The following is a 16788-nucleotide window of genomic DNA, read 5'->3' on the forward strand; positions in this document are numbered from 1 at the left end:
GTTACACTTTATCACATGCCCGACGAAGGGGTCCTGCGTGGCTCCAAAATGTTGCACTTTTGTCTGTTATGTTATTTTTCTACAATAAAAAAAACCTTTGGACGTTGGATCTATGGTGTGCTAGCGAATATGTACACTGGTATGGGTTATGGTATGTGATCAATACACTAGAAAGGCAGTGATTAGGATGCTGGTATGGGGTATGGCAGTAGTTAGGACACTGGTATGGGGTTTGGCTGTGATCAGGACATAATGGGGTATGGCCATGTCAGGGACACTGGAATGGCGGTGATCAGGACACTGGTATGGGGTTTGGCTGTGATCAGGACACTGGAATGGGGTATGGCCATGATCAGGACACTGGCATGGGGTATGGCCATGATCAGGGCACTGGTATGGGGTATGGCCATGATCAGGGCACTGGAATGTGGTATGGAGGTGATCAGGACACTGGCACTGGTATGGCAGTTGGGCAGAACACTGGTATGAGGCATGTCTGTGTTTCTGGCAGAACTGGGACTGGCTGCACTCTGTATTATACTGGGGGCAGTGATCAGGGACAATGGGTGAAGGCTGGCACTGCAGCCTGTGTGCGTACATGCCGTGTGACAGGCAGCATATACTCAGTGTTGTGGAAATTTTTATTAATGTATGTTGTCAGATGTCCCCCCGGTGTCAGGTTTGCTGCAATACGCTCATGTGAGCGTATTCGCACATATAGACGTCGGTGGAAGACCGCTGATTGCGGAAACCTTCCCGTGGACATGGCAGATCTGTTCATCCTTTAAGGGATGTTCATTTATGCCTCACCAAGAGACTGGCCACCTCATGGCGACTGCATCAACGCTCTTAGCAAACAGATCTGCGTACGTTTGAACAATAGAATAACCATACAAAATTATAGCTCATTGAGCCATGGTAGAGTATGGCCCATGTCAATGGTAGCGGTGTGAATGTGCACACAGCCATGATCAGAGCCATGTTTGTAGTATTCACAATGTGAGGCACATTGTGTCTCAACAGGAAACTGCCCACATGGATCTGCACATGACCGTTTGCACACGTCTACTGAAATTCTATTTGAATCTATACATGTGTCTGATTGGTTCTTTTGAAGGAATACAAGTGTCTGATTGGCTGACTGTGAAGCCACCACCTCTCTTTAGTATTCATGTTTTACACTATAAAGACAGCAGCTCCTAAAGCGAAGGATATTGCTAAGCTCAACGTGATACCAGCATCTGCGTTACTTGGAGATATACAAGGTTAAGCTGCGTAGCTTCTTTCAGGCAAGGGGACGCCAGCGTGTGTGTGCCAGGAGGAGGGAACTCAGGAGACTGCAGCGTCAGTTGCAGTCCCTGCAGGACCTTCAGCACTGTGGCTGGGACGTTAGGCAGGACCTGGAGGACACCAAGAGGAGACTGAAAGGACACTTCGAGGAAGAATCCAGGCACATTGTCTTCCGTGCCAAGGTGGAGAATCTTGAGAAAGGTGAGAAGTGTAATTCTTTCTTTTTCAGGAAACTTCACTCAGGACACACACCCTTGTCAGAGTTGCGCGACGAGACCGGAACACTCCAGAAGGGGAAGAAGGCTGTGATGCAAGTGGTCAGCGACTACTACACCAACCTCTACTCCTCGAAAGAAACGGACACACAGGCGGCCGACAGGTTCCTGTCAGGTATCACTAACCAAATTGATCCTGCAGGTTCATCAACCGTCAACGCCCCCTTGGTGCTGGAGGAGCTGCACTCTGCCGCTAAATCCTTTAGGCAAGGCAAGACCCCGGGCTGCGATGGTCTCCCAGTTGAGCTCTATGTAGCACTGTGGGATCTCGTGGGCCCAGACCTGCTCGAGCTTTACGAGGAGATGGTGGTGGAGGGCAGAATGCCTCCGTCGCTGAGGGAGGGGATGATCACGATTTTGTATAAGCGGAAGGGGGAGAGATCAGATCTTAAAAATTGGTGTCCGATCTCTCTTCTGAACGTGGACTACAAAATCCTCGCCAAGGTCCTGGCCAACAGGCTGAAGTCTGTCATCGGACAGATCATCCACCCGGATCAGACTTGCGGCATTCCTGGTCGCAGGATTGCGGACAGCCTTGCGCTTGTCCGGGACACGGTCCAGTACATTCATGGCCGCCGTGTGCACGCGGCCCTGGTCAGTCTTGACCAGGAGAAGGCCTTCGACCGTGTCTCCCATGAGTTTATGTGCAGAGCTCTGCGCAGGTTTGGTCTTGGGGAAATGTTTTGTTCGTATGTGAATGTGATGTACACTGACATTTCTAGTTTGGTGCTGGATAATGGCTGGAAAACTGACCCCTTTCCAATCTTGTCTGGGGTCAGACAAGGCTGCCCTCTCTCACCTCTGCTTTTTGTTTGTTGTATAGAGCTCTTCGCCCGAAGCATCAAACGGAACCCAGAGATCAGAGGGATCACCGCACCAGGACCGGACAGACGGGAGGTCAAGTGCTCACTCTACATGGACGACGTGACGGTGTTCTGTGCTGATCGGCGCTCCATCGACACACTCGCCCAGACCTGTGAGGACTTCGGCCAAGCTTCTGGGGCAAAGGTCAACTGCGGGAAGTCAGAAGTCATGCTCTTCGGAAAGTGGTTCCTGCCTTCTTCTGCACCAATTCCTTTCAGCGTCAAGACGGACTTCATCAAAATCCTTGGGGTCTGGTTTGGAGCTGAGGGCGCAGCCCTGAAGTCCTGGGAGGAAAGACTGTCAAAGATGCGACAGAAGTTTGGACTTTGGAGCCTCAGAGAACTCACCATCGAAGGCAAAACACTGGTACTCCGCAGCGAGATCCTCCCTATGTTGCAGTACCTCGCCCAGGCCTGGCCCCCTCGGGTCAACACCTGTAAGGCCATCACCAGGGCGGTGTTTCACTTCATCTGGAGCTCCAAAATGGACAGAGTGAAGCGGGCGGTTATGTTCAAGGAACCCCTCAAGGGCGGTAAGGGCGTGCCCGACATCGCTACACTATTGAGGGTGTGCTTTGCTTGTAACTGCATCCGCAGGACATTGGTGGACAGAACTGTGGACTCTGGTGGTAACTCTATGTCCCGTTTTTTCCTCCTGCCTCTATGGAGGACCCTAGGCTGGGACAAATGGGACAGCTCCATCCCCTACAACTGGGACACCCCTTGGTACTACTTGGACACCTTCAAGTTTATTAAGGAGCTGGGGCTACATGGAGCGAAGCCCGACTTGTGGAAGCCAAAAACTATCCACAAGTTGATCAGAGCATCGGACATTGATGAGACTGTTCCAGGCCTCCCTTCAGCCACTTGTAAAGTGGTCTGGAGGAATGTTTCTTCAAAGAGACTCACCAACAGGCACAAAGATCTGGCATGGATGGCAATCCAAGGGGGGTTGCCACTCAGGACATTCATGCATGCCAGAAACCTGTGCAGATACAGGCACTGCCCCTTTTGCATCATCCAGGAGGAAACTGCTCTGCATGTTTTCTGGGAGTGTCCCTTTGCACAGGACCTGTTGAGGGCCGTGGAACCTGAACTCAAAGACTTTGTACCACAGACTGCTATCACACACTTTGGTGTGTTGAACGGACTCTTCTGTGGAACTCATTCACAGGAGGACATTGACGGTGCCTGGCGGGTGCTGTGCTGCTTTAAGGACGCTTTATGGTGCGCCAGAAAGCGCCTCATCCACCAGCGGGAGAGGATGTCCATCGAGGACTGCCGCAGACTGGTTCACAGTCTGCTCAGAGACTATCACTTGATGGACTTCAAGGAGGAAGAGGAGGTCTAAAGATTTCCCCATCCCCCCCCCCCTTCCACCCGTGTATCCTTTGGCAGTTCAAATAAAGCTTCGGGAATGTGAACTCTTTACTCCCTCCCCTACCCCACCTTCTCCACCCCCCATCACACCCGTTGCCCATTTGAATGTTATTTGACTGTATAACTGGACTTTTTGTGAAATGTTTTTTTAAGTACTGCTTTCAGGGTAATGCGGCGTCATGCATGATGTGATGTTTCGGGGTATTACTACTCTGCACAACACATTAGGCATCATACCGCAGGATGAATGTAATTTATTTGTATGCTTGGCAATGTATTGTTATGTAGTGTATTTATGCGCTGCGTCGCAGTACAGAATGTACCCTGTTTAAGTATTTGTTTTTTGTATATTTTCTTGCAAAATAAAGTATACATTTTCAATCAAAAAAAACTTGGAGATATACAAGTGCGCTTTCACTGCATTATACAAGAGAGTTATGACTGTGCTTATTTGCTGAATTATTTGCCTATAAAGAGAAGCTAATAAAATATTCCACTACAGATTGGCGGGCCAGGAATTTCGGAGCCAACAGAACCTTCTTATCCAGTGGACCTGGAGGGGGAAAAGGGATCTAGAACTAGACCAGCAAAGGCCGGCCCATGGTAAGACAACCATACTTGAATTTTTTGAACATTTTTGCTGTTCTGTGTTTGGGATCTTGATTTCTCTGTCCGCTGTATGAGGCAAGTTCTGCTAGGCAAAAGAACCTTTTGTTTTTTTGTCTCTTTCTGTATAATGGCGGACTTTAATTCTAGGTTATATTTTTGTCATTGTAAGTAGATCTATTAATTGGGAGGGTACCTATAATTAAATCCTCCTATAGGTTCCATTTAATACAAACTTAAAGTGTATGCTTATGACTGAGCAGGCTGATAAGTGTATGCTGTATGTGTGACTGAGCAGGCTGATAAGTAACTTTATATTGTGTAATGTTTGGGCAGAAATGTATGAATTGTGATTATTACCTATGTATGGGACCAACAAGTAGATTGCATCAGTTGTGTATATTGTTAAACTGATTCATGACATGTCCCCACAAATGTGTAATAATAACTTACACCCACCGGCGGTTTGGTGGACTTTGAAGTCGTTTTTAAATAGTTGGTTTGAAGTAGTTTTGAAATGATTTTGTAGGAAGTGTTTTGAAAATGGCTACCGCATATTCAAGTGGCCATGTGGCTGAGGGGGAAAGGGTGGCCATGCATTGCTGAAACATCACTCACAATAGGAGCTGTTTGTTGACAGGGCTACGCCATGTGGTCTCTTGGACACAGGATTCTGGGCAATCGAATGGGGGAGCTCTATTGTTTTGAGATGAAAAAAATCAAGCATGCAACCAGTATTGCTGATGGTCCTGTGTATCTGTTGACCTTCCAACTTTCAGAGCCAAGTATTGCTTGTATTGGGAACAGGAGAGTATGTCTAAGCCGTGTTATTTTGTGTTTTATGTAACTTTGCCATTTTTAGATATATTGTTTGGGTGGATAGCCTGTGTTTTAGTCCTCCTATGGGCCCTAGTTGATGTAGCCTAAAGTGTTTGTCTATGGTTAAGTGTTCATTTGGTGTCTCAATTGTGTAGTCAGTTTTTGTGGGGAGAAATTTTGGTTTTATAGTGAAGAAATCTCGGTTGAGATCTTTTAGAGATGTTGAAGTTTCCTATATGATGTTATAAAGTCCAGAGGGGGTAGCCATAGCTATTTTTTTGTGTAATAGACCTAATATGAAGTCCAAGGAAGTCAGGATTCCCTGCCCCCTCCCCTTCCTGTCCATTGATATGTAAATAAACCAGTTGGATAGGTTTTTAGAGCTACAGCAGAGAATAGGAAGTTCTTTGCAGGATGTAATGTAGCAACAGGAAATTGGTGGAAGGGGTTTGGGGTCTTTTGAAACAAACATGTGGACATAAAGGGACTTGTGTTTGGAAGGACGATGGAAATCACTTTGGTTTTTAAATGTAATTCCAGTTGTTTTGTGGAGTTTTATACTGTTTTTCAATGAGTAAACAGGAGGCATCCAAATTGTTATTGTAACATCTAGATACAGATAGAAACCATAATATTGTTTTGAATAGTGGAGGATTTCATGGTGCTTTGTAGTTGTCTGACAAACACGTTTATAGGGCTGCATATCGTGAGACCGGTCAGGCCGTGTATAATAGTCGGAATTCCGGTGTGTGATTGTATTAGCATAAACGTGAGGAGTAGTTTCTAGCAGCCCCGGTGAGGCTGTGTATAATAAATCTTAATTCCAGTAGGGGCGGTTATAGTGATGAAGGCGCAAACCAATAACTGCCCCGAAAGTAAAGGGCAGGGTTCTCTGGACACAGAGTCTGCCAAATAAAACAAACGGATTCAAATCGTATGGGCAATGGGCCGTCCATGCAGGGGTGGGAACCAGGCACCCCAGTCAGACAGCTGCATTAGACCCCTCAAAGATTTGCATATATGGTCAGAGGGTACAGTAAGGTGTACTCCTTTGGAAAGTGCTTTCGATGTCTGGAGGTACGAGACTCCAGAATAAAAATACCTTGGAAGTAGCTCAGCTGTGGCTTCAGAAATCTGTAATGAGTGGGTTGGATGTACATGCTTGTGTGGTTAAAATTCTCACGCCTGTTTTTCAACTTTGTGTGGCTGGCCCATGCAAGGTTTGAGAGCTGCTCTCGTGCTTTTTCCATTGTAATTTTTTTAATGCTCAAAGAGTGAAGGTAGCATTCCGTCTGGTTGTTTTTTTATTTTGGAAACTATGAAATATCTCGCTCACATTTGTATCTAAATGTTTGTCTCGTGTTTTAGTCTTCTCATTGATGTATGTAGCAATATGAACCCACTGCGGTCATTGTATTTTTGTAGAAATGTGAAATTAAGAGTTAGAGGGTTTTGTTGTCAGTTTTGAGAAATGTCAGTGACAATTTACCAATGTACAGGAATGTTGTATATATTTGCCTTTCTTTGCAGGTTTAAGATGAAGGATAAAGTAATAACTCTTATTTATAAGTATCTTTCAGGTTATAGCTGTAGACATGCATAAACACACATGCCTAAGAGAATGTAAAGGTATAATAGGCTGTTGTTTCATTGTTTCTTTTGTTTTCTGCACCATTCTAAACCCTGCGTCTCTTCCTCCTGTTTGCAATGAGGAAGAAAATGGGGAGGATAATGGTAAGAATGACAATTTTCAAACTAATAATACTAACCTCGCTAATTCTAACCAAGTTTGTGAACTAGTAGGGTGACATGTTACACGACTGTCTTACTTTGATGGAATTTGTATCAGCAACCAGCAGTCTGGAGAAGGAGGCTCCCATCCCAGATGCTAAGAACCTTTTTGTCAATGGTTCCAGGTATTACACCCCAGATGGTAAGCCACACACAGGTTATGCAGTGACCACAGTCGGTGCAAAAGGGTTCATTGAGTTCCCAAATCTGTTTTATCTTCATATGAGGTTTGTTTGGAGGTCAACCAAAAACAGGGTTGTACTTTCCTCAGCAGCTGTCGCTTACATTCTCAGCTGATGGGGTGGGTGCAGTCACTGTAACGTGAACTTCAAAAGGTCCACCACAGGGTTCATGAGTCCCTCCTGGATTGTGGACACAATAACCAGTTTACATTCTTTCCAACCAGGTGACTGGGTCATTGTAAAGAAGCTCGAGGGATGAGACAACTGGATCAACACCAACCACTGCAAGAAGCTGCTCAACCACACCAAAGAACGAGGAGTATCTTTATATTTTTAGGTTTAGTGTATTCTAGCAAGGGTAACGATGAAAAGCATCCTAACCTATTGTTAAAAGAGCACCTCAGACTTCCGGCCGGATGTGATCGAGGCAGCACACCTTCCTCCACAGCTCCGTTACTACTGCTTAATCTCCGTGTTATTGGAGTATTTGCACCGGCTTACAAAGCTTCCTATCAGACAGGGGAGAGACCGCTGAGCTCAGCGATGCCTTCATCAGCTTCAAAGAAGTCTGCAAAGGCACTATCGGATCAGCGACAGACCCACTCCATTAAGGATACGGCGCCTGGCCCCGCCCCCGCCATCTTGTCTTCACCGCCGAAGGAACAGCGTGCCAAAACGGCAGCTAATAAGATAGCACAGGCTAAGGAGACAGGGGGGAATGCTTCAGCAACTGAACAGGCTCCTGCAGTAGACACTGAGGCAATCACCAGGCCGATCTTGGAGGCAATCAGTGCTAGTAAAGCAGAACTCATGGGGCGCATAGATCACCTCTCATCTGAGTGCAACGTGATCAGGCATGATTTTGATAAGATTCGGATCCGTCTCACTACAGTGGAGACACGTGTTTCTGAAATAGAAGACACCTCTCATGATCATGGTGCCCAACTAGCTGAACTTAGAGACCAGGTTAGGTCTCTACAACACAAGGCTATAGATGCAGAAGACCACCAGAGGAGGAATAACATCCAGGTGGTGGGCCTCCCCGAGGGGGCTGAAGGAGACAGGCCTGCAATTTGCCAAGCACTTTTTCAAATAGTTGCTATCCATGCAAGATATGCCTCCTGCTTATGTAGTTGAGTGAGCTCATAGGGTCCCTACTGGCAGCAGACCCCCAGGTGCCTTTCCTTGACCGTTCCTGGATCGCTTCTTGAATTTCCGTGACTGAGACATGATCTTGACCCAGGCCAGAAAATTGTAAGAGCTACGACACGACAATGCACGGGTAATGCTGTTTCCAGACTTCTTGGTAGCGACACAACAGAAACAACGATCGTTTACTGAGGTCCGAAGATTCCTGAGAGAGAAGGAGGTCAAATATAGTATGCTGTACCCTAGCAAGCTCAGAGTCCAACACAAAGGATCGGTAAAATTTTTTGAGCACCCAGAAGAAGCCTGTGAATGGATAGATAAAGAACTCTAATGCCCTGTGAACGACATGCCGACCTGCAACTGAAGCGGGTATGTTCTATTGCATATTTTGTTTTTATCTCTTTTCTTTCACCCTGATCATGCTCATCAAGCTACGGGTTCTCAATATGTCGATCACTCAGCCATGCGTGTGTTGGGGGACTGTTACTTCTAACCCCTAAAAAGCAGTAGCCTGAGGGCTCCTGACTCCTTGCACCTCATACTGTCCTTTCAGGGAGATGGTCGGGCAGTGAAGTTGTCTAAGGACATGGCTAACGCCCATCCTCCAGTATTTTTACTATAAGTATCTTACATCATTGATACCCTCCATGTGTTCAGACTCGGTTATGCAGACTCTAAATTCTATGAAGGGATGCCACCTTCCCCCCGGTAATGCAGACCATGGTTATGGTGTTTTTTTTTTTTTTAATATATGGTTTTTCTTCTCTGTCTACACCTCCCCTGAGGTTTTCATATGCGCAGCACTTTTCACTATCATAAGTAACTCCACTATTTCTTGTTGGAGCATGTGGAGGTGATATGGACTATTAAAGGAACTGCCGAACGTTCAATTGCTGCGGCGGGAATTTACCGCAATTTTTTTTTTTTGGTTCAGGGATTAAGCAATATGCCCGACTGGGTTTGTTTGTTTCTGGTATAAAAGCAAGTGTGGGATGTTCTAGAGCCACAGCTCGACCTAGGGGTTCATGTTTTAACTTTGTTTTCCTTGCAGATATGATATGTACTATATCTGGGGTCAACCCCCCTTTACAGATGGTTCTCTGGTTTATGTTTAACAGTAGAAGTCGTAATGGTGGATGATATTAGGATTGTGTCTTGGAATGTTTGAGGCTTTAATCACAAACTTAAGAGGGCCTTAATATTTAATATACCTAGATGGCAGTAGAATCCTTTCTCTACGTAAACCATGGATTCAAAAGGCCATACATTCAACATACTCCACGTTTGCTAGAGGAGTCTCTATCCTAATTTGTAGAACTCTACCCTGCACGATTCATCAAGTGTTTACTCATAAAACTATCATGTTGGTAAATATTTATGTGCCTCCCCCCTTTCAGGCTAAGATATTATATGATCTCTTGACTAAAATCGCACCATATGCTCACCTCCTTGTGGTTGTGTTGGGGGATTTCAATGCTGTTCTTGATGCGGTGTTGGACACCTCCAACTCGGCTGGGGGGGGGGGGTTCCGCTGATCTGAATGGCTGGAGGTCTGTGGCGGATCTTACAGAGCTGTGGCGCTGGAAGCACTTAACTGGTAGATGCTTCTCGCATGTGTCAACGGCCCACGGGTCTTCTGCCAGGATAGATCTAGCCTTCTGGAATAATCTCTTACTACCCTATGTGAAGGCTATAACATATTTGGCCGGTGGTCTGACTGATCACAACCCCCTTGCAGTCACTCTGACTTTCGTCTCGGGAGCAAAGGGAGGAAGTTGGCGACTCTCGCCCGGATGGCTACAAAATGAGCAAGTTTCTGTCCAGATGGCTGAGGCCATACAGTTGTATTGGTCCTCCAATGCCGATACAGCGGACCCTCACATTGTATGGGATGCCCTTAAGGCAGTGACAAGGGGGGAATATATCTCTGCCATTAAAACAGCACACAAACAGGATAGGGAAGAGACTGAGCTTTTACAACAGCGGGAAAGGGAAAGTGCCAGGGCTCATGCAGAGTCCTCTTCGGGGGCCTCGTATGACGCCTTGCTGGAAGCGAGACGTTCCCTATCCATACATTTCATGGGTCAAGCCCGCGCAGACATGGCAAAAAGGGCTCAGACAGTCTTTGTGGAGGGAGATAAGAACGAAAAACTTTTGTCCATATTGGTTGCTGATTATCATCCGCTTACCAGCATTCCAGTCATCAAAGACCAGGGGGGAATTTTGATTAGTGAACCAGGGCGTATTATGTAGGAATTTGTCAGGTTTTACTCTTCTCTCTACTCCCCAAGAAGGGTCTTATGGCCCCGAAGACTTAGACTCCCTTTTAGGTGACCTATCAATACCAAAACTCTCAGAAACTGACATGATTAATTTAGAGGCTAAAATGACGACCAAGGAAATTGAGAAGGCAATATTTACATTCCCCCAGAACAAGGCCCTTGGACCGGATGGGTTTCCAGCCGACTTCTATAAGGCTAATGTTGAAGTCTTGGCCCCTAGAATTAATTTACTCTTGGAATATTGCCATGAACATGACACGTTGCCTGACTCTATGCTGGAGGCCTATATGGTTCTTCTATTAATACCAGGGAAAGACCCAAAGGAGTGTGCATCGTACCAGCCAATAGCTATGTTAAACACAGACTTAAAAATTTTGACAAAGATATTGGCCCTCAGATTGGCGGCAGTACTCCCCTCTATTGTCAACATAGATCAAACAGGTTTTATGCCGGGGAAGTCGACTGACACCAACTTAAGGAGACTATTCACCCACTTACAAATTCAGTCGAGGGCTTCCAGCACTAGAGTAGTGGTCTCTATTGATTTTGAAAAGGCCTTTGACTCTGTAGACTGGCTGTTTATGTTCAAGGTCTTGGAGATTATGGGATTTCGCCCACACTTCAGAAAATGGGTAGCCATGCTATATAGACATCCGAAAGCGGCGGTCCGATTGGGACCATCCACTTTGCATTTTTTTGAAGTGGGTAGGGGAACTAGGCAGGGCTGCCCGCTATCCCCTTTCTTGTTTGCCCTTGCTCTGGAGCCTCTGGCGGTTGCACTTAGGTCCTCCCCAGCAATAAGATCCATATGGGTGGGCTCAATAGAGGAGTCCCTGGCTCTATACGCAGACGATATGTTATTGTTCCTTGACGACCCGGGGACTCCTTGGGAGCAGCTCTAGGAATCATTGATCACTTTGCAACCTTCTCAAGATTAAAAGTAAATTGGGGTAAGTCCTCCATTTTGCCAATAGATTGAGGGGCCAGGGCAGGGGCAGATCCTAATCTGCCATTGCAGTGGGTCACGTCCATCAAATACCTGGGAGTACAGATTACAGCGAATGTTCAGGATTACATACCCCTTAATTTGCTACCACTGATAACATTATTAAAACAAAAGGTCCAAACATGGACAAAACTCCCGTTGTCCCCTAATAGGTCACATCAGTTTGTTAAAAGTAAAATTTCTCCGTTATCCTATACTTCCTGAGACATGCACCTGTCTGGATTCCGAGATCATAATTTCGGAAGTTGGACAGCATCATCTCATCTTTTATCTGGGCTCCCAGGTCTCCAAGAATAGGGCTTAAGGTACTGCAGGAACCTGGGGGTCAAGGGGGCTTGGCATTTCCTGACTGGCAAAAATATTATATAGCGGGGCAAATAGTTTTTGCTTATAGGTGGTTGATAGCTGAGGATGGAGATGCAGCTACAGTGTTGGAGGCGGCACACCTGGGGTCATATTATAGTCTGCGATTTGCCTTGTTTAGGGGCTCCAGGTCAGAGCTGCCTCTGACGCTAACAATGAAAGCCACTATTAAGGCCTGGGAGACAGCAGTGAAATTGGAATGCCCTAGTTATGGGGGGGGGGGGGGGGGTCACCTTCAACCCCTATTTGGATGAACCCGGCTCTACCTCAATTTGGAGGTAGAAAAAACTTAACAGATCCTATGATTTGGGCAGTTAAAGGAATCAAGACATTAAAAGATATAACATCTTATGGTGAGCTATTAACCTTTTTCCAGCTACAATTCGAGACATGATCTTCCCAATTCGTATCTGTTTAGGTTTCTGCAGGTTCGACACGCCTTCCAGGTGCAGTTTCGAGAGATGAGGGTGGAGTCCCTGCCCTCATCTCTTGAAACGTTGTTGACAGATAGGAATTTGGTCAAGCCTCTCTCGAGCACTTATAAAGAATTGTTTAAGGTAACCCCACTGGCGATCACCAGATGCAGGGAGAGATGGGAGGTGGAGTTCCTGGATGTGCAGGGGGAGGATTGGGACGATCTATGGACCCAGCCATTTAAACATCTGGTGTCTGCAAGGGACAGGTTGATCCAGTTCAAGTTTTTGCATAGAAGTTATTATACCCCAGCTAGACTGAACAAGATCTTCTCTACAACCTCGGCAGAGTGTTGGAGATGCTCTCACTCACCTGCAGATGCTGACCACATTTTCTGGCACTGCCCCCATATTCAAAGATTATGGATTGATATTACGACCTGTATTGCAGATTTAATATCAGTGCCGATCCCAATGACTGTCAGGGTTTGTCTGCTTGGACTAGTGGATGATGTAGTACCCACACGGGCCATGCGAAAGATGCTAAACGTATTGCTCTTCTACGGAAGAAAGGCTATTCTGTTGGCTTGGAAAAGGCCAGAGGCACCGAGTATCTCCTCCTGGAAGGGCCAAGTGAACTTCATGCTACCTTACTACAAAGCTACATATAAGGCCAGAGGTTGTATGAAAAAATTTGATAAGGTGTGGCAATCGTGGTTTAATTCCAGCAACACGGTGGGACAGTGGAAGAGGTGTACTGAATGAGGATGCTATAATTGGACAAATTACGTCTTCTGGAGGTTTCATATATTATAATGTATATTACTAGGGGCACATCTGCTGAGGTCATTGCTATATCAACATTTTCACAAACATATCCTTTAGTTTTTTGATGGAAAACTAAAGATCCTGTTCTCTTGTCGAGCTGTGGTTCGTGGGTGGGGGGAGAGTGGGGTGTATTTTAGACAGTAGGTCGTTGTTAGATAAGTATGAGGTCATGTTGACCTACCATGGACAGTGTCCTAGCTGGCACGTCCAAATGTTGTATTATTTGTCTTAAAAACCAATAAACAGAATTTATAAAAAAAAAAAAAAAAAAAGGAGCACCTTCAACTAGCTAAGAAAGCAAGCAGGACAAATTGAGGGTCTAGTCTAAATCTCCACTGAGCTTTAGCACCCCAGCGATGATAGCAGTACATGCCATATATGATGTTCATTTTGGCATGAAGAATTTTGAAAAACGAGTAAAAACTCAAGACACTTGTCAATAGAACTTAACAATACATTTCTAGAAGGTAAAATTTGGTATAGTTTTAATAATAGCTCTGGTTCTTGCCAGTTTGGGTAACGGGACAACTAGGTAGCCCACAAGTGTGCTTCAACTTTAGTTTGGTACTTTTGCGGTTTTACAGCTCATAAGGCATTTCCCCCTAATGCAAGAGGTTCATGCGTCGTGGTGAAACTCGTCCCAGCATCTTATGTCAAGGCCGATCGCGAGGATCTGATGGTGCTAGAGAAGGCAAAAATGGCAGGAAGAGCTAGAAGGGAATTGTTTACAACCCCAACCAGGTCTGAGCATGGTTTCCTGCTTGTACAGGGTGGGGGCTTGAGCTTATGAACGATTGAACAATTTCTCATCCATTTTGGATGGGATGTTCAATGAAACTGTTGAAGCTGCAACGAAGATCCCACAGGAACAACAGCAGATCAAGACCCTTCCATTAAAAGATGGCCCATGATTATCTGTTGGCATCCAAGGGGGGTTTCTGTGAATCCTTAGGTAAATATTGTTTTACCTGGTTCGAAAATACTAGTGACAAAGTTCAGGCCCATATGGATAAGGTTAGATCTCTGCAAGGCAAAGCCATAGCTATCGCTAGTGAAGGTTGGAATCCTTTTAAGGGTCTGGGAATCTTTGGGGATTTTTTTATTTTTCACCGGATCATGGTTGAAGGAAGTAGGGGTGTATATACTCATGTTGTGTTTGTTTCTATTCCTTCTATATGTCGTGATGAGGTGCTACTGTTGCCTGATTGGACGAGTGAACAGAGCCCGAGCAGATGACAACATCTTCCTCGCCGAGATGAGATGCCCCGAAGCCCAGCCCACGTGCAAGACACAGACAATATAAAACAACTTGGACTTTTCCTGGCCGTCTCGTGCATGCTTTACTGCTGCCAATATTGGTTGTGCCTGTACCCCTCACACACTTTATGTTAGTACTTACTGTGTTGGAAGTATAGGCTGCTTGAAACTATCCCTCATGGCTGATACAGTACTCCTGGTGCCAGCATACTTCTCTGTGGCTTGTCTCCAAGGTTTCAATTTACCTGTGAAATGTAGAACATATAGAAAAGTTTGGTTTATTCGTAACATTTTAATTTAGACAAAACACTGGATGGTGTTCATGAAAGTGGGCCTTATTTATCCAAGCCCCGCCATAAATATGATCCCTGCCAAAACATACTTTTAGTCTTAAATTGTCATTTCTTCTGTTCAGGTTTGAATCAGATTGGATACTGAGTCTACACATATAGACAGTTCTAAAGAAAAATGCTTTGATAAACGGCAATACCTGGATTATTTTTATAAGTAAGACCCCTTTCACACCAAGGGCGTTTTGCAGGTGCTATAGCGTTAAAAATAGCGCCTGCAATCCGCCCTCAAACAGCTGCAGCATTGTCTCCAGTGTGAAAGCCCGAGGGCTTTCACACTGGAGCGCTGCGCTGGCAGGACGTCAGGAAAAGTCCTGTCAGCAGCTTCTTTGAAGCTGTGAAGGAGCGGTGTGTTTGTCGCTCCTCCACCGCTGCTCCCCATTGAAATCAATGGGGCAGCGATGGGATACCGCCAGCAAAACGACGCTATTGCGGCGCATTGCGGGCGGTTTTAACCCTTTCTCGGCCGCTCGTGGGGGTAAAATCGCCCCGCTAGCGGCCGAAATGCGCTGCTAAAAATAGCTGCGTTTTACTGCCGACGCTATGGGCGGCTCGGTGTGAAAGGGCTCTAACAGACTGTAGATTTTAAGAAATTTGTCATAGTAGGAGAAAATTTGGAAAGTGTGAGGCAGCAGGATTTTCTTTGTACCGAAGGACATTACAAGGTTTGTTTAAAAAAAAAAAAAATGATTTGCATACAAATACAATATATAAAAAAACAGTCCATTAGGACAAAAATATAGACAATTCCCTCTTTTTAAAAAAAAAAAAAAAAATCTGCTATTAATGTTCTTCTCCATTACAATCACATTGTGAAACACACATGGAAAAAGAAATTCCAGAATACAGTCAATAACATATTACATTCTATACATGAAAAAAAGAAAAAGAAAAAAAGGGAAACAAAGAACAAAATAAAATCTAATTTATATATATATATATAAAAATTCTCTCTCCCTCTTCTCCACCCCTCCCATCCAAGAGCCCCCCCCCACACCATCCTACCTTCTTGAGCTATCATACCTTAACTATTCTGTAGCTATTAAATAGTCTATTAACCCTTATACTTCCATCTGATCGCAAAATAAATGGTGTCAAACCTGGTAACGTCAGCCATGGTTCCCACATTACACTGAATTTATTTACCAAACCCCTATTCTCAGGGCTTCTGGCTCAGGCCCTTTGCTCCCTGCTCATCACTATCGCTTGTAAACACAGAAGTCTGGCTTCTGTGTTTACCAGTGATGGTTTGTCTCCTAATGGCTCCCACAGATCTGATCTCCTGAGCATCTCCCACTGGGAGCAGGATGATAACAAGGGAGATGCAGGTGCCTGGGGTGCATTGCGGATGCCGACACCCCCACTAGATGATCTCCTTGCAAGTGTGAGAGGAGGAGTCACCTACAATGTGCGGGGAGGTACTAGTGCCAGCTGGGTGCTTCAGCTTAATTCAGCAACAAAAGTAAGTTATGTGGAAGATTGTGGATCTTTTAAGAGGGGAGGGTGGAATATGGGTGAAGTGAGGGGAGAGTTGCATGCAGAGGTCAGAGCTGATGAGGGGTGAAAGCGAGATGTGGGATGCAGAGGTAAGCAGCTGTGGACCAAGCCTAAACTCTGCACTCTGTACATAGCACACCCCCGAACTCTGCATGTAGTGCATCCTTAAACTCTGTACTATGTACCATGCGCAGCCCGGAACTCTGCATGTAGTGCATCCCTAAACTTTGTACTATGTACCAAGTGCACCCCGAAAGTCTGCACATAGCGAACCTTTAAACTCTGTACTATGTACCAAGCGCACCCCGGAACTCTGCATATAGTGCATCTCTAAACTTTGTACTATGTACCAAGTGCACCCCGGTACTCTGTACATGGCAAACCCCTAAACTCAGTACTATGTACCAAACGCAACCCGGAACTCTGCACGTAATGCA

The 16788-nt window shown here is 45.6% G+C and overlaps 1 protein-coding gene across 4 annotated transcripts in view; it reads right to left on the reverse strand.

Moving 5' to 3' along the window:
* The window catches only part of NUSAP1 (nucleolar and spindle associated protein 1), a 609977-nt gene that overhangs the window by 48978 nt on the left and 544211 nt on the right, over positions 1 to 16788 (reverse strand). For all 4 annotated transcript variants that reach the window (XM_073608869.1, XM_073608871.1, XM_073608868.1 and 1 more), the window contains one exon: positions 14647 to 14749. In XM_073608869.1, the coding sequence (XP_073464970.1) occupies positions 14647 to 14749 (103 nt within the window). The remainder of the gene's footprint in view (positions 1 to 14646; positions 14750 to 16788) is intronic.

Source organism: Aquarana catesbeiana, linkage group LG13, assembly GCF_042186555.1.
Source record: "Aquarana catesbeiana isolate 2022-GZ linkage group LG13, ASM4218655v1, whole genome shotgun sequence".
Classification (NCBI taxonomy): domain Eukaryota; kingdom Metazoa; phylum Chordata; class Amphibia; order Anura; family Ranidae; genus Aquarana; species Aquarana catesbeiana.